The 22,531-nt window shown below is 37.3% G+C and overlaps 4 protein-coding genes across 5 annotated transcripts; 2 read left to right on the plus strand and 2 right to left on the minus strand.

The window, feature by feature from the left end:
* Nucleotides 1-7,811: 7,811 nt before the first annotated feature.
* On the plus strand, nucleotides 7,812-11,597 carry LOC103835831 (filament-like plant protein 4). 2 transcript variants are annotated; one of them, XM_009112011.3, is made up of 5 exons: nucleotides 7,812-8,383; nucleotides 8,434-8,474; nucleotides 8,633-8,707; nucleotides 8,780-11,010; nucleotides 11,089-11,497. In XM_009112011.3, the coding sequence occupies exons 3-5, from the start codon at nucleotides 8,633-8,635 to the stop codon at nucleotides 11,495-11,497; spliced, it is 2,715 nt and encodes a 904-aa protein (XP_009110259.1). In that variant the 5' UTR covers nucleotides 7,812-8,383; nucleotides 8,434-8,474. The 2 variants fall into 2 exon arrangements, with proteins under 2 accessions (XP_009110259.1, XP_018509317.1); XM_018653801.2 differs by having other exon boundaries at nucleotides 7,817-8,474; nucleotides 11,089-11,597.
* Nucleotides 11,540-13,190, minus strand: LOC103835830 (protein TRIGALACTOSYLDIACYLGLYCEROL 1, chloroplastic-like). The gene is given in 5 exon segments (XM_009112009.3): nucleotides 11,540-12,273; nucleotides 12,275-12,494; nucleotides 12,497-12,558; nucleotides 12,637-12,768; nucleotides 13,082-13,190. Coding segments are annotated over 4 exon segments (1,014 nt in total). The 5' UTR covers nucleotides 12,684-12,768; nucleotides 13,082-13,190; the 3' UTR covers nucleotides 11,540-11,588.
* A 221-nt stretch (nucleotides 13,191-13,411) lies between these two features.
* LOC103835832 (purine permease 14) lies at nucleotides 13,412-15,054 on the minus strand. Its single transcript, XM_009112012.3, has 2 exons — nucleotides 14,794-15,054; nucleotides 13,412-14,707 (listed from the first exon to the last, which is right to left on the minus strand). The coding sequence occupies exons 1-2, from the start codon at nucleotides 14,831-14,833 to the stop codon at nucleotides 13,581-13,583; spliced, it is 1,167 nt and encodes a 388-aa protein (XP_009110260.1). The 5' UTR covers nucleotides 14,834-15,054; the 3' UTR covers nucleotides 13,412-13,580.
* A 4,229-nt stretch (nucleotides 15,055-19,283) lies between these two features.
* On the plus strand, nucleotides 19,284-22,052 carry LOC103835833 (jacalin-related lectin 3). The gene is made up of 7 exons (XM_009112013.2): nucleotides 19,284-19,389; nucleotides 19,485-19,688; nucleotides 19,755-20,195; nucleotides 20,277-20,510; nucleotides 20,637-20,987; nucleotides 21,114-21,335; nucleotides 21,507-22,052. The coding sequence occupies exons 1-7, from the start codon at nucleotides 19,387-19,389 to the stop codon at nucleotides 21,801-21,803; spliced, it is 1,752 nt and encodes a 583-aa protein (XP_009110261.1). The 5' UTR covers nucleotides 19,284-19,386; the 3' UTR covers nucleotides 21,804-22,052.
* The last annotated feature ends 479 nt before the right edge of the window (nucleotides 22,053-22,531 follow it).

Below are 22,531 nucleotides of genomic sequence, written 5' to 3' on the forward strand. Positions count from 1 at the left end.
GATTAAAAGGCTCTGGACAAATGCTCATACATTTCCCAAATATAGGACCATGAGATGTAATATAATCTCATCCAAAAGGTAACGGATTCGTTACCCAATCATGCAATTTTTAGGCTTTACACTTGGTATGCTGAATCAAATATTTTGGATTTAAAAATAAAATAAAAATAAATGTTATAAATTTATTAATGTAAAATTGGTATGTTAATGTTTCTCGTACTGATTCTTCTATATATAAAAATTAATAAAGAAACATATACTTACTAGATAATGAGACTATTAGTTTTTCGCATAGATATAAAATACCCTTAACATTTTTTTTAATTAATCAGGAGCAAAGATTTTTCTATACAACTTTGGGAAAATCTTGTTAAAGGGATTATGGAGAGTTCTTATACAAGTTCTTGGTCGGAGATCATGCGGTTGGCTGCGGAGGGTTGTAACATGGATCGAAAGAGGCTTTTCTGTTTCCGTTATGCGTTTCACATTGTAATATATGGAATATGGAGAGAACGAAACAAAGTTAGGCATGGGAAGAAGCTAATGCCTATAAATGTGTTGAAGAAGGTGACTCATAAGGGGGTGAGAAACAAACTTAGTGTGATGAGAGCTAAAGGAGTAAAGGGTATGGAAGATGCTTTGCAACTCTGGTTTGGTACTAGAGTGTGATTAGCTTTGATTATTTTATAGGGGTTTTGTACAGAGTTTTAACTCTAGATTGATACAAGGGTGGCATCTTTTGTAAAAAGATTTTTTTGAGGAATAAAATTTAACATTTTTTCAAAAAAAAAAAATCAGGAGCCAAGAGGTGTTTCGGCATTCGGCCCAAATAATCTCCTATACCCAGAACCAACCGATGCTAATATCGATGACATGGTATAAAGCATTAAGGGCGCAATAAAACCAGTTTTCAAGTACTAAACTACTAATCTAATGTACTATTGGTAAAAGAGTAATTCTTGGGTTCACCCCCTAGGGTGAACCTCTAGGTTCACCAACCAATAGTGTTTGAGTATTTGATATTTGATATCTTTTAAAAAAGGAAACAACATTGAATTTCCAAATAAGATTATCTTTTTAAAATAAAACAATAAAAATACATAAAAATAGTTACAAAAAATAAATAAATAAATATTTTTAAGTCTTCAGCAAAATACTAAACCCTATACCCTAAATCTTAAACCCTAAACCTTAAATTTTGGATAAACTCTAAACGTTTGAAAATCTTAAACCCTAAATCATACATTAAAAACTAAATTTTAATAACACTAAACCTTAAATCCTAATCACTAAACCCTAAACCCTTGGATAAAACCCTGAACCCTTGGATAAATCATAAACTGTAAATCAAAAATATTTAAAATTAAACTCTAGAGTTTATGATTTATCCAAGGGTTCAGAGTTTACCCAAGGATTTAGGGTTTAGTGATTAGGATTTAGGATTTAGTGTTATTAAAATTTAGTTTTTAATGTATGATTTAGGGTTTAAGATTTTTAAACGTTTAGAGTTTATCCAAAGTCTAAGGTTTAGGGTTTAGGGTTTAAGATTTAAGGTATAGGGTTTAGTATTTTGCTAAAGACTTAAAAATATTTATTTATTTATTTTTTGTAACTATTTTTATGTATTTTTATTGTTTTATTTTAAAAAGATAATCTTATTTGGAAATTCAATGTTGTTTCCTTTTTTAAAAGATATCAAATATCAAATACTCAAACACTATTGGTTGGTGAACCTAGAGGTTCACCTTAGGGGGTGAATCCAAGAATTACTCTTGGTAAAATACACGAACTTGTGAGTTACTATAAATAGTTATTTTATCAACCGTAAAGAGTAAATATCAAAAAATAATTGTGTATTAGAGGATTTAGTATAACTTATACAGCATATATTGGTACATGTTTCATATATTTAGATATCTCGTATAACAAAATATTTAGGCATTTTCGAAATCTCTATTGCATTATTTTACAAAAAGAAAAAAAAAATCAAATTGCTTTTTTTTTTGACAAAACAATCAAATTACTTTTTCGAAATTATGTAGCCAAATTAAGTAATTTTCGCCATTTCATATATTATTTATTTATATTTTATAGTGAATACATACGTATTTATTTGCTTATGAATTTAAAGCTCTGGCTTAATTCAACGTGCAGGATACTTTCACATGCACCACAATGTAAATATACCTACGTGGCTATTCGCATGTGCACTGAACTTCCGCGAACATTTTCTAAAGTCTAAATTGATATTCTCCTTTTATGTTTTCTTTCTCTTTTGGAATTTCGTCTTGCAATTTTTTTGTCAAATTTATTAGCTGATAAATATAGGGTTTATTTGTGTAATAGCCATATTTGGGAGGTAAATTAAGTAAGTAACAATGATTTTGACATAATTAAATGTCAGATATTTATGTTCTATTTTATCCGGTTCTGCCCCATAGCTTAAAAGGTTTCCAGTTACAAGTGAGAGAGAGTAGATGATGTCTTTCTTTTGGTGGACTCATCCACGTATACATTTATTAACCACATACATATGCACCGAGAATTCTATTCTACATCACCGAAGTAGTATATGATTACAACCCCAGCTACAACCCCTAAATACTAATTATATCCAAATACCAATCTTACCACGACCCTTAAATATTAAATCCTAAATTCTAATCAGTAAACCATAAATCCAAATATAAACCATAAACTCAAATATAAACCAAAAATCCATATAAAATGGAACAAAGAAAATAACATAGCACATATTAGTGAATTTATGGAATATCTATAATTGCAAAGAAAAAATTAATGTTGACCCTAACCATACTTTCTCACCTTATAAATACTAAACTTTAAACTCTAATCACTAAACCCTTACATAAATATAAACCCTAAATCCAAATATAAACCCTAAACCCAAATGGAATAGAACAAAATACCTAGTATAGTACATATTGGTGAACAGAATAGCACTTTCTTTATTAATCATCAAATGAAACGATACACGATAGGGGCACTATCAAACCTCAACCATACTTTTCAAATATTAAACCCTAAAACTTAATCACTAAACCCTAAACTCAAGTATAAATCCTAAACCCAAATAGAATGGAACAAAATACATAGTATAATATATATTGGTGAACAAAATAACACTTTCTTTATTAATCATCAAATGGAACGATACATGACAAACAAGTATAGTAACATACTATTTCACATTATATAACATGAATAAAACATTCATAATACATATTGTTTTACATTTCTATTCCATACGCATAAAATAGTATAGAATACAATGTTACAAAAACTGTTCATCTTCTCCGATCAATTCAAGAACATTCACAGCAAGAAAAATATGTGTAACTGACGACATCCATGGGAATAGTACATGTAACCGCTTCGTAAACCGAAGAGATTAAGGCGATTGAAGGAAGTGTTGACGAACCTTGCGGCGGTGCCGTTTACGTTGTCGGCGACTCCATAGATTTCAGATGCGTAAAGCTTTCCGTCAGTAGCCAAGTGAGCCGTTGCAGATGGGCATCTCCTAGGCAAAGCTACTCCAAAAATGGTTTTGGTAGTTACTATGTGGATCAAAAATGGGAAAGAAACAACTCAGGATTCTCCAAAGGCCACGATGTATGTGTGTTAGGTAAGTATTATTACATTAGTATTTTTTTGTTTACAGGTTTTACCGGTTGTGTTAGAGGGCATAGTTGTATTATTATATAAAAGATGCATAGTATATTGGTGTATTAGGTAAAATAGCTACTCTACCAATTACCGTTTTTTCCGTTGCTATAGGTTCTAATTTCCCATAAATATATTGATATACATCAGGCAGAAAATAAATAGGAATTTAATGTATATATCATATGATAATTAATGTTTTTTTTTTTTTTTTTTTTTTTGGTAAAAATGTTAAGATATTATTACCAATTTTCTTTTTTTGACAGAATTACAGAGAAAACAAGAATCGGAAAACAAAAAAAAAAACTAAACAATATTCGGATTAACCTAACACAGGAAAGACACAACAAGAAAGACATCTAACCGCTGGACTAGACAGAGTCAGAACATCCCGCTTGCCGCAAAAGGAAAAACCTCAGTTAAATCGAGAGACAGAACCCGGTAATTTTGGCTTCCCCGATGATCTGCTCTTTATGATCAGGTTCAACCAAGAACAGCTTGCGGGCGACCTCCAAAGCTGAGACAACTCGATCAGACATCAAAAACTCGAGGCCAACCACAGCGCAAGGCAAGTCGAGCTTTTATTCATGTAACAAGAAACCAAGAGCCAAACAAGCCATAGACCCGACTCGACTCCGGAGACCGCCACACCGGACCGCGAACCCAAAAGGACACGGGCCAAAACGGCTGAGAGAGAGGCAAGCAAAGACCGTGAATATCAGCACCTGCAGAAAGAGGAGAACGGCCTACACAGAAGTCCAAGAGAACCACCACGCACTGGGATGACCGGTCTCAAGTAAGTCGCCACAACGATCCGAGAAATCCAATTGACCCAATCGGGAACTCGAACCGAACCCTCACTCCGGGTACACAGAACATGGACCCGCTCATACCTGCGCACTGTGCTGTAACCACCACGCCATATAGACGGAGAACAGCGAACAATGCGATACTAAAGGCTCCAGACACAAAGACCCGAGCAACACGAACCTGCAAGTGACGACGACGAAACAAGGAGAGAGCAATACCAGAGAGGGAGAAGAGAGCAGCCATAGACGACAGATCCTGAACCTCCAAACTTCGATTGCAAGCGCAAACCACGGAGATACAACGACCACACAGCCACAATATCCAACGTGCACGCTTTGACATGGCAGAGCCGCCATCATCACCCCTGAGCACAAGACATAACCTTTGACAGAAACGAGACGCCAAGTCTCCGTCTTGGGAAAGCTTGGAACCCCACTCCACAACGAAGCAAGATACACTTTGGAAAACAACACGAGAAGCCCCGGAGCAAGACCGCTGCAACAACACCCGCCGCAATCTCCGTTCACACCACAGATCTACAAAAGCAAAACTGAGATCCGGATCTGAACACCAAAACGCCGACTCCGAATCGCCCCAGACCCCCACCGCCTCGCTGATACTCCAGTCAAGAGCCACAAGCCTCGGATCTAAACCCCCCGGAGCAGATCTAGATGAATCCTTGACAGAGCTCCGACCACAACATCACACATATCGACGGAGAGACGCAAAGAGGCAAAACGGAGCAAAGAGAAAAGAGGAGGAGGAGGAGAGGAGGCTCCCGACGGTCACGCGCGCCGAGGACGACCGCCGGAGCCAAGAAACGAGGCCAAAGTTCAAAGAGCTTTTGAGGAGAAGAGAAGAGAGAGAGAAGAGAAAAAGCCAACAAGTTTCTCTTTTGGATTTTTTTTTTGGTATTACAGCTATGATAATTAATGTTGTCCACAACATGTGTAAGATTCGAGTTTTGTTTCAGCTACCTACAATCATTAAAGTACTACGGGATACATATGTATACAGTCTATATTTAACATGTATTTTGTGAGTAGTTGATGTACTCTGTCTTTGTTATAGCTAGCAAATGAAGATTTCTTGGTATTTTAACGTAGTTGGTAACAGTTAACCGTATTAGGTCAGTATTTAGGTTTAATTGGTTATCTCTATTTAAATAACGTTAAACAACCACCAAATTAATTAAAACAAATAACCCATTAATCGTTTTTTATTGAATAGCAAGGTCCGGATTTTAGTGGTAGTTGTAATAACAATGGTCCAGTGGATGATTCCTAGATAATATTAGTCATAAATGTAATTGCATAACTGCGGAACTGATTGATATAGTATTATCATATACTTTCAATAAGGTATAAATTAATACGAATTTTATAGAATCTTTATAATAAACATATACCAACTATCTTTTGGATCGATGTAGGTCGGTAACCAGTATTAAAGTCTTTAAACGTGTTTAGGTTATCGATCAACATCAACAAGTTGAATGAGTAGTATTGATCTATTTTGTTGGTAGTACTTAGGATTTATCTAAAGTGTATTATCCACCAAATATTGAAGAACAAATAAGAAAACGAAAAAAAAAACACTGGACGCATAAAATTATACCCAGAGTGATATTTTTTTTAAGTAATAAGTTGTTCGTTTCTCTCTTATATTTTTTTGTTTTATGTGTAAGTTTGTCGTTTGGTCGATGGAGGCTTTTTCACTTCAAGGCAGGGCATGACCCCAGCTAGTCTCACCATTAACTATGCAATTTTTTAGATGAGTTCAATAGAGTATTAATTAGTGTATCATTTAAATACACTGTACTTTATCATTTTGATAAGACAAATATTAAGGATGTGTGGCGTATTTTCTTCTTTGTAAATTTTTCCTTGTATAGGGATTGCCGTGAAATTGTTATGATTATTGAAAGATAAAGCGTACTGATACACACACGTACTAATGTAATGACCCTAGACAATGTAGACATATCACGTGATGAAAAGCGCGTTACGTGGTCTTTTTGTATCTTGACCCACCTCTAATTACTTTTTCTTTTAACATTCGTCAGTAGTCACTAATGCCATTCAACACAGCTCATCATATTCCAAACTTGGTTAGAACGATAGAATCCCATAACTTCTTAGACGATTTTTAATACAGTACTACTTATCTTCATATAAATATGAGAATCTCTTTCTTTTTTTATTCGTCTTCGTGAAGTTTTGGATATCTTTATATACTTAAGCATACTATAATGAATCAGATTCAACTATATCAAACGAATAACATACACTACTGATTAATAGTCTATCTATTGTTACGGGTCAGTGAAGCTACGAACAATCAATAGCAAAAGCAGACAACAGCCGTCAGATTGATTATGAGAATGGAAACTGTACAGCGTATACCATGGTTAGACCAAATGGTCAAGCGTGTGAAACAAAGCCACGGGTTTTTCTTGCTGTCAAGCTGCTGTGTTTGATTTCGACAATAGTTGGATGTTGACTTTTTTTTTTTTTTTTTCCTCTCAACGATTTTAATTTCAAAAACTAGGCAGACAAAACTTAAAAAAAATATATTTGATTGACACAATTTTCTAACGTATATGCATATTTATTTATTGACGCCATATATGCCTATATTACTTACAAAAGTTTATTCGGGCGATGAGCATCTTATTTGAACAAAAAAATATAAGTTGCTTATTTTTAGTTTAAAAATGGATAAAACGTGTAGGTAGACAGTAGATAGTAGACATATTAGATGATATACCTAATGGAAGTGACTATGATTATTATGTAAAGTCGAAGCTATTTGATCCTCTTTTAAAAACTATATTGTATTTATCTCTATTTTTGAATTGAAAAAAGTTGAAGATGATAGTCCATTTTTATTTCATTATTAAGTGAGATATAAGGATAGTTAAGAGATGGAAGTAGACGCTTCAACCTAGTTAATATATCTAGTCGATTTGTTATTTGGTCACCACTCTAGGGTAGTTCCATTTTCCATATTTATCACCACAATGATTCTATTATTTATACAATTAATCATTCCTGATGTAATCAGTCAACATAGTTAAAATAAGAAACTGTAAATAAAATACTCCGTGTAAGAAACTGTAAGTATTCACATGCACGGTACAGTGAAAAAAACAACAACATCGAAATATATAGCCAGTAAAAGAAAGGGTTTCACCATTGAAGTCTAAGTTTCCAAGACGTTAGAGATTAATAGAGTTTTTAGGATTAGATTTTTATCGAAATATAAAAATTTATCTCTTAATTTTTAATTTAAAAAAAAACTAGAAACCGATCTTAAATAAAATATTTATTCTATCTTATTAATAAGAAGCAAATAAAATAAGAACCTCATTCTAAGAATCCTTATTAATCATCCTCTAAATAATTAGGTTTATTTGCTTCTGTCTTTCTATTAAATGATATTGTAGAGCAAGTAAGCACATGTGTTACATGTCATTCTTTGACTATCGTCGTGGTAAGAATTAACTTGAAAAGCCTATTAAGAAAATAGGCTAGTGTATACGGATTTAGTATTTTTATTTGGTTTCGGCTGACACAGGTTTCGTATTTAATAGGGAAACTATCTAAAACTAAATAGAAATGAAAAAAAAAAAACAAATGTATATTAAATCGAATTAGTAATTTATTATGGTCAATTAAATATATTAAAAAAAAGAAAGAAAGAAGAGAAAGCGTTGTTTAAAGAAGAGCCTCTGCTACATTTTAGGCTTTAAAATGATACAGAAGGCATAGCTTATTTTCACCGTCACCGTCACCTTCACTAACACCATAGCCCACCACCACCACCACCACTCTTCTCTCTCTCTCTCTCTCTCTCTTCCTAGAAACAGAGTTGATTCTGTGTTTTCTTGTTTTCAATCTGTATGGTGGTGATTGACTTATCTCCTGATAGTTGCTTTCTGGAGATTCTGTTTCACTGCTGCATTTTGAAAATTTCCGGTTAGTTTCTTCAGATTTGACTCTCTTTTCTCCTCTTGTTTCTGTTTCATTTACACATGTTGGAAGCTCATCAAAAATCAGAATAAACATTCGTTTCTGGAAACTACTTTTTTTGGTCGTTGCTCTGGATCTCTAGTGACTAGAGTTGCTTTGTGTAGATGGATCGTAAGAGCTGGCCATGGAAGAAGAAGTCCTCCTCTGAGAAACCTGCTCCAGTCACGGACCAGGACCAGGTACTTCATCTCTCTTTCTCTCTCTCTACAGAGAGACTTTGAGTTTTGATTCATTTTTTTAAAAATAAACAGGAAAATGGGAAGAAGGCAAGCTACATCCAGATCTCCTTTGACCAATACTCTCATCTCAATGGTTTGAAAGATGACGTTCACAAGTACGAGGCACAAGTCCTCAACCTACAAGATCACATCAAGGAGTTAGATTCCAAGCTATCTACAGCTAATGCAGATATTACATCCAAGGAGGCTTTAGTCAAACAACACTCTAAAGTCGCTGAAGAAGCCGTCTCAGGCTGGGAAAAAGCTGAAGCAGAAGCGTCCGCTTTGAAAACGCATCTCGAAACTGTGACGCTCGCCAAGCTCACCGTTGAAGACCGTGCTGCGCATCTAGACGGAGCTCTCAAGGAGTGTATGAAACAGGTAAGGAGTCTAAAGGAAGAGAACGAACAGAAGCTGCATGATGTCATTGTAACCAACACCAACCAAATGGACAAGATCAGAGACGAGTTCGAGTCCAAGATCCGAGAGTTCGAGCAAGAGCTGCTCCGTTCCGGAGCTGAGAACGACGCGCTGTCAAGATCACTGCAAGAGCGTTCCAACATGGTGATAAGGATAAAGGAAGAGAAGTCACAAGCAGAAGCCGAGATTGAGCATCTCAAGAGCAACATAGAGTCTTGCGAAAGGGAGATCAACACTCTTAAGTACGAAACCCATGTGATCACCAAAGAGCTCGAGATCCGCAACGAGGAGAAGAACATGAGCATGAGGTCAGCTGAAGTGGCGAACAAGCAGCATTTGGAAGGTGTCAAGAAGATTGCAAAGCTGGAAGCCGAGTGCCAGAGGCTACGCACTTTGGTAAGAAAGAAACTCCCTGGTCCTGGGGCGCTTGCGCAGATGAAAATGGAGGTTGAGAGTTTAGGGAGAGGAGACTATGGAGACCATCATAGACAGAGGAGGTCACCGGTTAGGCCTTCTAGTCCTCTCATGTCTCCAATGTCACAGGTCTCCGACTTCTCGCTTCACAAAGAAAACGATTTGTTGACAGAGAGGTTACTTGCAATGGAAGAAGAGACAAAGATGCTTAAAGAAGCTTTGGCTAAGCGTAACAGCGAGCTTCAGGTTTCAAGAAACCTCTGTGCTAGGACAGCAAACAAGCTTCAAACATTGGAAGCTCATAGGATGAGTAATCCTCCTAGTATGGCTTCAATGTCTGAAGACGGAAACGAAGATGCTAGAAGCGTAGCTGGATCTTTGATGTCTGACCTCTCTCAAACCAACAAAACAAAGAGTGCTAACCAGTTGGAGCTTATGGATGATTTTCTAGAGATGGAGAAGCTAGCTTGTCTACCAAGTGGTGATTCTGATGCTGATGCTGAGATTCCACGTCTGAAGAAAAGAATCTCTACTTTGCTTCAGTCTCTCCCCAGAGATGCTGCTTTCGAGAAGATTTTGGAAGAAGTACAATGTGCCATTGAAGATGTAGGCGGGCGTAATGTAAAGGAGATAGCCATGTCAAGTGAGACCACAGAGGAAACAGTTACACAAGAACTGGCTCATGCTCTTTCTCAGATATACCACTTTGTTTCCTACCTTGCGAAAGAAGCAACGCCGTGTCAGGACACGTTCTCTCAAAAAGTTCAAGAGTTATCTGTCACTTTGGACAGAGTATTGAGCAAGGAGAAGACTCTGGTGGACTTTCTGTTTGATCTCTCTCGTGTTTTAGTAGAAGCTAGTGAGCTGAAAATCAATGTGGTGGGATTTAACGCATCTGAAGTGGAGATTCACAGCCCTGACTGCATTGATAAAGTCGCTTTACCGGAAAACAAAGCTCTAAAAGATTCATCACGTGAGCATTACCAGTGTGGTTGTTCTCAGAGCTCTGATTCCGAGATTCCAGATGATTGCATCGGCTACGAACACAAGCTCTCAGCAGTTGCTTGTACATTTACTTCAGAAGAGTTTGAAGGATTGAAACTCGAGAAAGAAAAAGCAGAAACCAACCTTGCAAGCTGTGAAGCAGATCTTGAAGCAACTAAGTCGAAACTACAAGAAACAGAGCGGCTTCTTGCTGGAGTGAAGTCAGATTTGGAATCTGCTCGGATGTCTAATGGCATGGCCGAGACACAGCTCAAATGCATGGTGGAATCGTACAGATCTCTGGAAACTAGATCATCAGAGCTGGAAATCGAGTTGAGTTCTCTTAAAAGCAAAATAGAAAACTTGGAAGATGAGCTTCATGAGGAAAAGGAAAACCACCAAGAGGCTTTAACCAAATGCCAAGAACTCGAAGAGCAATTACAAAGGTATATTTAAAACTAAACACTAATCTCTTTATTCGCCATAAACTAAGTCTCTAACTTCTGTTTCCTACAAAACTTTAGGAACAACCAAACCTGCCCAGTAACTGAAGCTGCTCCCAAAAGCAAACAGGACAATGAACTAGCAGCAGCTGCAGAGAAGCTGCAAGAGTGTCAAGAGACTATATTGCTTCTCGGGAAGCAACTCAAATCCATGTGTCCTCAAACAGAGCAGTTTCCTTCTTCTCCAAGCCAAGAACAAGCCCTAAACTCAGAAGAAGAAAATGAATACGCAGTAACTTCCACAAATCCTCAAGACAAAACATCAAGTCCGCCTCCATACAAAGAAACGCCATCGATGACTACAATGAGATCTCCTGTAGGGTCGAAACATAAACACACCAAGTCAAACTCATCATCCTCCTCCTCAGGACTTACCCCTGAGAAACACTCTAAAGGACTCAGCAGATTCTTCTCCTCTAAAGCAAAGTAAACAAAAAAGTACAAATCTAACTATGCTTGTATATCGTATCTATTGCTATGTAAAAACATCCGTATTGGATCAATAAGACAGAAAAAAAAAGTTACACACAGTTCTTTAAAGAATCTCCAGCACCCTGAAAGAAGAAGGAAGAAAGCACAAAATCAGCAATAAAGATTCCGACAAGTGACATGACAACTGCAGAAGTTGTGGATTCTCCAACACCTTTAGCGCCTCCCTTAGTAGTAACTCCCCAAGAGCAACTAATCACAGATATTATAGCACCAAACACTTGAGACTTAATCATGGCACTCACAATGTCCCACGGTCTAAGCGCTCTATGAGCCGAGTCCATGATTATGTTAATACTAATCCCATAAACCGCGTCAGATAGCAGAGCGCTCGAAGCCATCCCGACAGTGAAACACATGAGCGTCAAAAACGGCAAGGCCAGACACGAAGCGATAACTCTCGGCGTGATGAGATAATCAATCGGGTCAGCTCCCAAGACACGTAGCGTATCTGTCTGCTCCGAGACTTGCATTGTCCCTAGCTCAGCAGCAAACGCGCTTCCCATTCGTCCAGCGACAACGATGGATGTGATGACAGGACTGAGCTCTCTGGAGAAGGCGAGAGCCAGGACGCCTCCGATGGATCTGTTGAGGCCTAGCCTGGTGAATTCTCTAACGAACTGGATGGTGAAAGCCATGCCGACGAATGTGGAAGTGAGAAGGGAAACTCCTAGAGATTTGGGTCCGGTTCTCTCGAGCTGCTGGAGAGTGTTTCTTTCCCTTGAGTATCCGGAGAAGGACTTGTCCTGCTATGATGGGGACTGATAAGCCTCTCCATATGGATTTAGAAGGTGACCATTTGCTGAATGGAAGCTCAGCTTCTGGAGTCGGGGAGGTTTCTTCTTCTAAGATAGACATGGATGGGTGAGCGTCATTAGCATTCAAGTTCACGTATAATCTTCTTTGCCGTATAAGATTCAAAATCCCTAAAGGCTGAATTTTCCAATGAAACCAACTTTTGGGGGCTTAAAACCGATGGAAGCATCACACCTTGGCGAAATTCTGCAAAAAGAAGTAATTTTCAAGAATCCAATCAGAATCAATGAAGTCAAGGAGAAGCTTATATGCCAACACAAATACCTCCGAGGAAATGCCAAAGACTAATGGATACAACAAGTCTGCATCATTGTCTCCTTCTTCACTGACACTGATTCAGCTCCAAATTAGAGATACTCAAAGTGCGTTTAAAGCAACACGCTAAACTTGATTCCCCTATAGACATATAACAGCTTTTAATCCTCAGGAGGAAATAAAATGCCATAGAAAGCCCAGAATCGATTTTAAATTGATTTAAATAGCAGCAAGAGAGAAAAACACAGGACACCGAGATCCAAATCGACGCCTAACGATTCCATAACTAAGTTTCACTTCCTCAACGATCAATCTCTAAGGCAGTCAAATTTCAAATCCAGTTCCAAATCATATACTAAACTAAACTGATCTTGATAAGTTCGACACGAACCTCGATAAGAGCAACTACAAGTGGAAAGTAGTATCTATGGATAGTAGATTCAAGAGAACTTACGCTCAGAATAGAAACCAAGCAAGGAAGATGGAAGAAGCTTTGCTGCTTCAGATGATTCATCCAGAGCTGACGATAAACGAACAAACTACTAAAAAGGATGTGGGTTTCGCTCGTAACTAAGTCGTAACATTTTCTCAACTAAAGGAAAAATAGCAAAACCTAAAATGGGCCGACATAAAGCCCAATATGTGTTTACAAACGCAACGTGGGCTTACCCAGTTCTTCAATTTAAGATACTGTTTCACCAATTATGCATCACACCAATGGATGCCATTATTTTTGTACGGCAAGAATATATATTTTTTTTATAAAACAAAATCTATACTCTCATATTTCAAACATTTCACTGTAGAAACATACAAATGAAAGATAATATAAATTTACAACTAGAACATAAAGTAGAACCGGAACTGTTACATTTTAGTTACACACAAATAAAACAATCAAAATACTGATTTAATTCACAAAAGAAAAATTAAACAAATTTTTAAACTTTAACTTAATTAGCTATTACGTCACTATCACGATTCTCTTTGTGAAGCCTGAAGAAATAAGCGGCGGCGCTCAAGACGGCAGTGATCAAGGCAACACCTTTGAACACATCAAACTCATCGTCCATAAAGTTGAAAAATATCACCACAAGAACAGACACGATCGGCCACGTGACAACACTGATCACATTCGACAACACGCTCGAGACAGAGAACACGAGTCCAACGATCCCAACCCAGTAGACCTGCCACGAAACGGCTTGGCCCACCATGGCCATCACGTAGGCACCTTTCCCCTTGGAAAACTCATTCATCTCCCTCTTCAAATCGTCCTGCTCCCCGGCGATGAGAAGCCCCGCCACGGAGATGATGGTAGCGACGAGGGAGGAGAAGATGATGACTTCGAAAACTGAAGCGAAGCTTGGTCTTCTAGATTCCGTGCGTTTGAAGATATAGTTGTCGAAGACGTTTTGGATGTTACACAAGAGGAGAGAGAAGCAGACTCCGGCGAAGAGAGCAGCCCACGCGCCTCTCGCGTAATTCTCCTCGGCCTCGTCGGGCTCCCCGGCGAAGGCCGAGGATAACGTGAGAGCTCCGGTGGCGATGGCCAGAGCCAAGGAGATCACCACCCACCGGTTGAACTTGATCTTGTTGACGAGACGCGCGAAGACGGGGGTGAAGAAGAGCTGCGTCGTGTAGATGAGAGTGAAAACGCCGAAGGGGATCTCGAGCTTTCCCATGGCGGAGAGCCTCGCTTGGACCGTCATGACGATCCCGATGCAGATGTAGATCACGGTGAGAGATTTGTAGTGGAAGTGGTCGGAAGGGTGGTTGTTGCGGCGGTTCTTGGCGGTGAGGATGATGAAAGGGAGGAGGAGGAGAGGGAACCCGACGGTTTGGAGGAGGGCTTGTGTCCAGACGCCGTCGTTTTGGCGGGACTCGTCGTACTCGCTTCGGTTGATTTGGTCGTAGTAGAAGTTTTCGAGGAGTTTGGCTACGGATTGGCCGACGATGACGAGGATGGTCGAGAGGAGGATCGTTGGCCAGTGGTTTGGTTTCCGGTTTGAGTTTCCGGTTTGGTTTATGAGTGTGGTTGAATCACGCTCGATGTTGATTGGAATCTGCACAAAATGTTCTGCAAATAGAGAAGAGGAAGATTGTAAGATATTAGAATCAAATTATTCGCCGAAGAGAATCATTTGGACATAATATTGTTATTACCTTGTGGCTTGGTCTGAAAGATTGGTTGGTTCTGAGCCATGGTTTGGAACTGATTATCAGAGATTTTTAGTTCTAATGTATTGTCGGAGATTTGATTTGTTTGTTGCGTGTTGGGATGTTTTGGAGTGGATGAAGATGATATTTGATTTGGGATAATGGAAATGTGTTGAATATATATGAAAACAAGAAGTCTACTTGGCGGCGTAATGGTCAATTAAGTGAGCTCATGTCTACGCGTCGTTGTTTCATATTTTCTTCGTTGCTTCGTCAGTCGTCGTAACCAATAAAATACTAAACCACTTACAATGATGATACGTTGAAACTTAATGAATTATTCTCTAGTCCAAACAAAATTATATGAAATAATCGACAAAAATGGGGGTTGATAGTAGTCATCATTCAGTTTTTTTTGTGTGGTCAACGATATTCATGATTTGGATTTACGATTCGGTTTTTAGTTAAATCAATTATTAAGGAAATGACATAATAACAAATATATAGTGTTCGTTTCTTTTTATCATGGGAAATAAAGATTACGGGATTATCCAACTTTCTACGTTACGGGAATTGGACAAACACGGTGCCCATTCTGGCAGCCCTCGACGTATTAAAATATCTTAAATGCGTGTCCTTCTTGTTATTTTTTTACAGTTTGATATCATCTTCGCACCAATATTGCATACTTTTTTGGTAAATTGAAACTTACAACATCTCTAATATTTATATGATAGTATTAAAATAGTGGACTCCTTCATTAATCCAATAGAAAGGTTATTTATTTCCACACAAAAAAGGTGGAATTTTTCCATTACCGTGGATTATCTGTGGTACCTACTTCGCAAATCAAGTACTCAACGCAAACACTAATCATTCTCAAGGCCAAATGATTCTCTGGAGATGATTTGGATATGACATGATAAGGGATTCAAGAGGGATGAATAAACAAGACAATTCCTTTGCTGCTCCTTTGACAATTTATTTTTAGATTTCAGTCTTTTTTTATCTTAAGAACGTCCCCACACTGTTTCTACGACGCTCAACTCATTAGACCCTCAATCTCTTTTTCAACATTGATGAGCATAAACTATATAGCCCACAGATTTAAAAGCTCTAAGCTACACTGTACCCCTAATTTAAATAATACAGCCCAATACTCAAGTCAATGAACACTCCTCTCCTCCCTAACTTTTAGAGCTTTAAGGCTTTATAAAGAAACTGAGGCAGCCAATATTGATGCATAGCTTAAGTAGCAAAACCTAACCCTCTGTCAATAGATTCAAAAAGTCAAAGCAACTAACACTATCCATAGATTATACATTTCTTTCAGTCACCAACCAAACACTCATCATCTGCACCAATTTTCGACATGTGTTTATAGAGTTCCTCCATTCATCATCCGTGTAACAGCTTCAGTACTAAAACACTATGGGGCATTGAAACTCTGATCAAGCAAACTTCACTAGCTAGCAGATTTGCAGGCTTTTCAATGAAATGCCAACTAGAGAAGCGTGATTAAGAACCATACTTGCACCAGTAGAATCATAGACTATTCTGTTGGGATTGTGAAATCCCGTGTCCAACTCTATCTTATCTTATTAGTACGATATTGTCCACTTTGGGCCTTAGAGGCTGGCCCGCATGGATTTACTTTTGGTTTCCTTCCCAAAAGTCCTCGTACTATTAGAGTTGGACATCTCTTTATATATTAGACACTCCTTGTCTAATTATCCAATGTGGGACTTTGATTAACATCTCTCATTCTCCCCCTCAAGCTAAGGACCACACACCTTGTGCCCTTTTTCCTCTAACGAATCATCTCGGTGCCTTGTCGCATCTTCGACATTCGACACCCTTAGTCGAGAATGTTCTTCCCACAATTCCAGGATCTTCTGACTAATCTCTGCCGAACCTCCCTTTCCACCTTGAAGGGTCCCATTCCTACTCGAAGGGTATTTTGGTCTTCTTGCAGATTTCTCGTCAACCGCTCTGATACCAATTATTGGGATTGTGAAATCCCGTGTCCAACTCTATCTTATCTTATTAGTACGATATTGTCCATTTTGGGCCTTAGAGGCTGGCCCGCATGGATTTACTTTTGGTTTCCTTCCCAAAAGGCCTCGTACTATTAGAGTTGGACATCTCTTTATATATTAGACACTTCTTGTCTAATTATCCAATGTGAGACTTTGATTGACATCTCTCATATTCTTTATCAGAAATGCAATAAAGAAAAACCTTTTTCTTGATCAATCCAACTACATGATATTATGGTCATAGATGCAATCAAGGGTTTGGCACGGAAACTGTGATTAAGCAAAAAAAATTAGATAACAAAATAACATTTTAACAGACTTTCTGTGAAAATTCCAACTCAAGAAGCAATGAATTAGTATTAAGAACATAACCAGACTATTCAATCGGTCAAGCAAACTCATTTCTTCATCCAACTGTAAGGTCCTACCATTATAGAGGCAATCAAGGATTTGGCACTGAAATTCCGTTTAAGCAAACTTCTGTAGATAGCATTTTAACAGGCTTTCAATGAAAATGTCAACTCAAGATAAGCATCACAAAACTATTCTTTAATCATAGAGGCAATCAAGGATTTGTCATTGAAACTCCGGTTAAGCAAACTTATTTAGATAGCATTTTAACAGTCTTTCAATGAAAATGCCAACTCAAGAAAGGAAATTGCCACAAATAGCACATTGATAGTACCACTTTTCATGTTTACACTAACCATTTTTACCATCATTTTTAATGAAGGGTAAAAGACACTTATACACTTAGGGTTAACTAATTTAGACTTAAGGTTTAGAGTTGAGGGGTGGGGTAGAGTTTTTGGAATGTGAAATTTAGGATTCTAATAAATATATAAATAAATACTTAGAAAATATAATTATTTTAAAAGATAGTTTCAAACATAATTTTCGATTTTCAAAAAGAAATTTGAAAAAAAAGAAAATAAAAAAAAAGTTTTAGAAAAAAAAATTTCAGAAAAAGTTAGAATTTGAAAAATTATAATTCGAAAACATAAAAAAAATTATTTTTTTTATATTTTTTTCGGCACATGTCAATCCTTATGTCCTCAGCGAACAGGTCAAGGTACTCTATGTTGCTGCTTGCTATTTATTTTTTTTTAATTATTTTTATTTAAATAATGATTTATTATATATATATATATATATATAAATAACAAAGATATAAGAGTTTTTATGCCATTTAATGAAGAATGTAATTTTGAAAATGTTCTTTTAATAATGGTAAAGATAAAAAGTGGTAGCTTAAAAATGGTAAACATAACTTTTCCCCACTCAAGAAGCATCACAAGACTATTCTTTAATCATAGAGGCAATTAAGTAAAACAATTTTCTTGATCAGTCCAAACTATACGATCCTAGGAAACATCTCCACCATCAAGCACCTACGTTTCTAAAAAATTTAGACATTGATCATACATAGTAAATTAAATAAAATATTATCTGCTGAGGAGAGGAAGACAGTGTTAGCCACAAATGAAGAAATTAAAATTTAATGAAAAATATTTGTTGTAAATTAAATAAAATCTTATCTGTTGATAAAAAGATGCTTTGTTCATTCGTGCATGTGGCCAGTGGTTTGTTATGATTCTTCTTTTGTTCGAAGAAAGTAAAAGAATAGAAGTCGAAGAGTGGAATCGAACTTGGGACAGCGGATACCCTCTTTCTTCAGCATTGTTCATCAATATTTCCCATTAAATAAACATGGAGTTGGGTGCACACAAAAAAATAAACATGGAGTTTGTTACAAAAAAATAAATAAAATAAATTAAACATGGTGTATACTTACAGAAAAATACTAACAACCAACGCACTGACGACACTGACGTATAAAAGCTAGGGGAGCTAATGAGATTAGATACCCCCAGTAATTCGTAATCGGTTTCGAATTAGATACGTTAAAAAATATTAAACTAATCAATCGACGTAGACTAGTAGACAAGATGCTTGGACCACTTTAAGAATGGTGATTGTTCCTGTAAAGATTATTGGTAGAGCGATTAGCCAACTCATGTGTCATTCTCATATGTTTTAGCCAAGGTACGACCTTAAACTTGATTTGAGCAGTCTTCTTTACCAGATAACCACGTCATGTGTCATTCTCATATGTTTTCTTTAATGGAAGAGGTAACTGATAGTTAGTACGTAGCATGGCTTGAGTAGATTTAATTGAAATTGAAAGCTCCTAAACTCCAGTGCTACCTTGAAAGTTTTCTTACTAATATGGGCACCAGGGAACTGGACCATTGTAATTAGGAAGGTTCAATAGTGCTTATTTTCTTCGTAATCTTGGGAGATATGATTCTTTTTGATGAATATATGATTCTATTTTCCGACCACGACTTCACTTTGAGTGGAAACGAGAATGAGCTGCTTGCAATAACGTCTATTCTGTAGTATAGTTCCAGAAAATTCACAACCACAAACGTAACCTTTTCTTCCATTATAAATACTCGTCAAATGCATACTATGTGTCACAGTAGTCAGCTATCTCTTCACTTCACGAGCTTCTTACACTTGCTTTGAGTCTTTTTGAGATCATCTTAGTCTGAGAATGGTATTAGCAACATCTTTTGTTTAGCCTCGTTCCTCTTTTTATATAAATGATTGTAGTTACGATTATGTGAGATTAACTTGAAGTTGTTGCTGCAGAATGTTCAAGGAAAGCCTGCTTCAGTTGGACCATGGGGAGGCCAAAGTGGTCATGCATGGGATGATGGAACGTTCACCACTGTAAGGCAAATAGTTATAGCTCATGGTTATAGTATAGACTCCATCCAAATTGAGTATGACAAGAATGGTAGCTCGGTTTGGTCTGATAAACGTGGAGGAAAAGGAGGCATTAAGTTTGATAAGGTAAGTCATATAGACTATTAATCCTTGTTGTTTTCAGAAACTGATTACCGTTCTTGTGTTGTTTAGGTCAAACTTGATTACCCGCATGAGTATCTGACTTCAGTAAAGGGAACGTACAGTGCCTTTGACGTGTGGGGCAATCTATGTGTCCGGTCGCTTACCTTTGAGAGTAACCGCAAACTATACGGACCATTTGGTGTTGAGTCAGGTACATACTTCACTTTGCCAAAATCAGACTCGATGATTATCGGGTTTTATGGGAAGGCTGGTTGGTATCTGGATGCTATTGGTGCTTACCTTAAACCAATTCCTAAAGAGACTAATCCCACGTCGAAAATGGTTTTGCACTCACCTCAAAATGTCCCTCATGGTGTGAAGAAACTCGAGCACTCGGGGAATATTCATGGAAGTGTAGGCCAAAAATTTGATATGGTTGGACTTAAACAAAAAGATTCAACTTTGTCTTCTCATGAAGGTCACGTTGATGCTGAGATCACTAAACATAAGGTGAGTGCAAGACTTTTATGTTATACATTTAGCTCTCTCTTTACCGTTTTGACCAAAAGAGTATGGATTTGTGCTTATCAGTTGGTGACAGATACTGAGAAGTTGCAGCCAAAAGCTGGAGGTGGTGTGAAAATACATGGACCATGGGGTGGAATCGGTGGTATCATGTTTGACGACGGAATATATACCGGTGTTAGACAGATCAATTTGTCACGCAGTGTTGGGATTGTATGGATGAAGGTGTGCTATGATTTTAAAGGACAAGCTGTGTGGGGAAGCAAGCATGGTGGCAGGGGAGGATTCAAACATGATAAGGTGTGTGACTTGGAAACCTTTTTTTTTTTTTTTTTTTTTTTTTTTTAATGCTAAATTACACTTCATATATCAGTTTTTTTTAATATAATTTTTTTTTGTAACTAAAAGTTTGAATATAATTTGCAGATTGTATTTGATTACCCATCAGAGGTTTTAACACATATAACGGGAACATATGGACCGTTGGTATACATGGGACCTAATGTGATAAAGTCACTAACTTTCCATACCAACAAAGGAAAACATGGACCTTGTGGAGAAGAACAAGGACCTTCGTTTACACATAAAATTGGCGAGGGTAAAGTTGTTGGATTCCATGGAAGAGAGGGTATATTTCTTGATTCCATTGGTGTTCATGTTATGCCATGCAAAATAAGTCCCTTTAAGCCATCTCCTCACAATGCAACTGTTCCTCATAACAACACTGGCGTAGGGGCTAATAAGCTAGTTCTTGCAGTAAATGGCCATGGCGAAAAGGTAATATGTAGATCCCATAATAATGGTAGTTACATATCTATCTGTTCAGCTTTAAGACTGTTCAGTTTATCTGGATTTTAACACCTTTATAGTAACTTACTTGTTGGGTTTAAATCATTCTCACAGTTTGAGCGCGGAGTCGTGAAAGAACCAACACCGAACGGGTTTGGACCGTGGGGAGGCAACGGAGGTAAACCATGGGACGATGGTGTATTTTCAGGGATCAAGCAGATATTTGTAACAAGAGCAAACGATGCTATCTCTTCATTACAAATCGAGTACGATAAGAATGGACAATCTGTTTGGTCCGTTGAACATGGTGGTCATAGCGGAGTCGCCACACACAGGGTAAACTGTCACACCCAGCTCTTAATTTAATGTTTCTTGTGGGTGAAGGCAATGTAAATAACATGCCGAAGAGACTGTTGTGACATAAAAAAACAATCGATTCTTCTTTCATATACATAGTGCCACTTTTTGGTATTCATATATGATACTCATTTCAAATCTCGCTTGCAGATTATACTCGAGTATCCAAACGAGACGCTTACCTGCATTTCAGGGTATTACGGACCACTGAACAATTCAGACAAATCTCTTGTTGTCAAGTCTCTGAGTTTCTACACTAGCCGTGGTAAGTACGGTCCGTACGGTGAAGAGACAGGGACGTTTTTCACTTCGACTAAAACAGAAGGAAAAGTGTTGGGGTTACATGGAAGAAGCAGCTCTTACTTGGACGCCGTAGGAGTTCACATGCAGCAGCGGCTTGACAATAAGACTCAGTTCAACAGGACTTCCTGTTTCAAGCGCTACTGACAATCTTGTCGGCACAACACAAGACCAACATCTAACCTTGTATGGTTGGACTAATGCTTACAGTTTATTACAAGTAAAATAAACATGCGCCTAACCGCATTGTGTTTCCTTTCCGAGTAACTATGAAGATCTAGAGAAACAAGAAGAGAGTTTAGAATAAAATGAAGAAATTTTTTAATTTACTTGCTATATTCTGTTTAATGATATGCTAATTTGTTGTTCGTGAGTGAATTTTTGTGTGTTGCAACACTTCTTTGAGCACAGAAGCTATTCGGTGAGACATGTGATGTTCCAAAACCGCAAGCTCTTCATCGTCTTATATTAGTAAATCTTTTTTTAAAAAAAATTACCAAAAAAAATCTTTATTTAAAACTCATCTGAATTATACTGTAATTCATTTTACAAAATCGTAATCATAACCTATTTAAAAACAATGAAGTAAACTATCTCAAATTTCGTTACATTTAATCCATCCCTTACCAGCTAACTGCCTATATTTATTTTTAATAAATCAACATCCACGTGGGCGCAAAGTCAATATAATCAATCATCTCTTAAAGACTCTAAACTTATGAATAGTTTTCCAGCAGAATGGATCTTCCCAAATGATTTAGTGTCGGCTGCTCGAATTCAATCTCCAACAAACCAAAACGGAACTTATTTGTTTTTCTTATACCGAAAGAAACAAAATATTTAAAACTATAAACTAGTGTAGCTACAAGAAAAAA

Source organism: Brassica rapa, chromosome A08 (genome assembly GCF_000309985.2).
Source record: "Brassica rapa cultivar Chiifu-401-42 chromosome A08, CAAS_Brap_v3.01, whole genome shotgun sequence".
Lineage (NCBI taxonomy): Eukaryota > Viridiplantae > Streptophyta > Magnoliopsida > Brassicales > Brassicaceae > Brassica > Brassica rapa.

Coding starts and splice junctions, on each gene's coding strand:
- LOC103835833 (XM_009112013.2), top strand. Junction 20,196..20,276: donor CTGAGATCACTAAACATAAG/GTGAGTGCAAGA, acceptor TGTGCTTATCAG/TTGGTGACAGATACTGAGAA. Junction 20,988..21,113: donor TAAATGGCCATGGCGAAAAG/GTAATATGTAGA, acceptor TCATTCTCACAG/TTTGAGCGCGGAGTCGTGAA.
- LOC103835832 (XM_009112012.3), bottom strand. CDS start 14,833: ATGGCTCAGAACCAACCAATCTTTCAGACCAAGCCACAAG. Junction 14,708..14,793: donor CTTTCAGACCAAGCCACAAG/GTAATAACAATA, acceptor CTCTATTTGCAG/AACATTTTGTGCAGATTCCA.
- LOC103835831 (XM_009112011.3), top strand. CDS start 8,633: ATGGATCGTAAGAGCTGGCCATGGAAGAAGAAGTCCTCCTCTGAGAAA. Junction 8,708..8,779: donor CAGTCACGGACCAGGACCAG/GTACTTCATCTC, acceptor AAAAATAAACAG/GAAAATGGGAAGAAGGCAAG. Junction 11,011..11,088: donor CTCGAAGAGCAATTACAAAG/GTATATTTAAAA, acceptor ACAAAACTTTAG/GAACAACCAAACCTGCCCAG.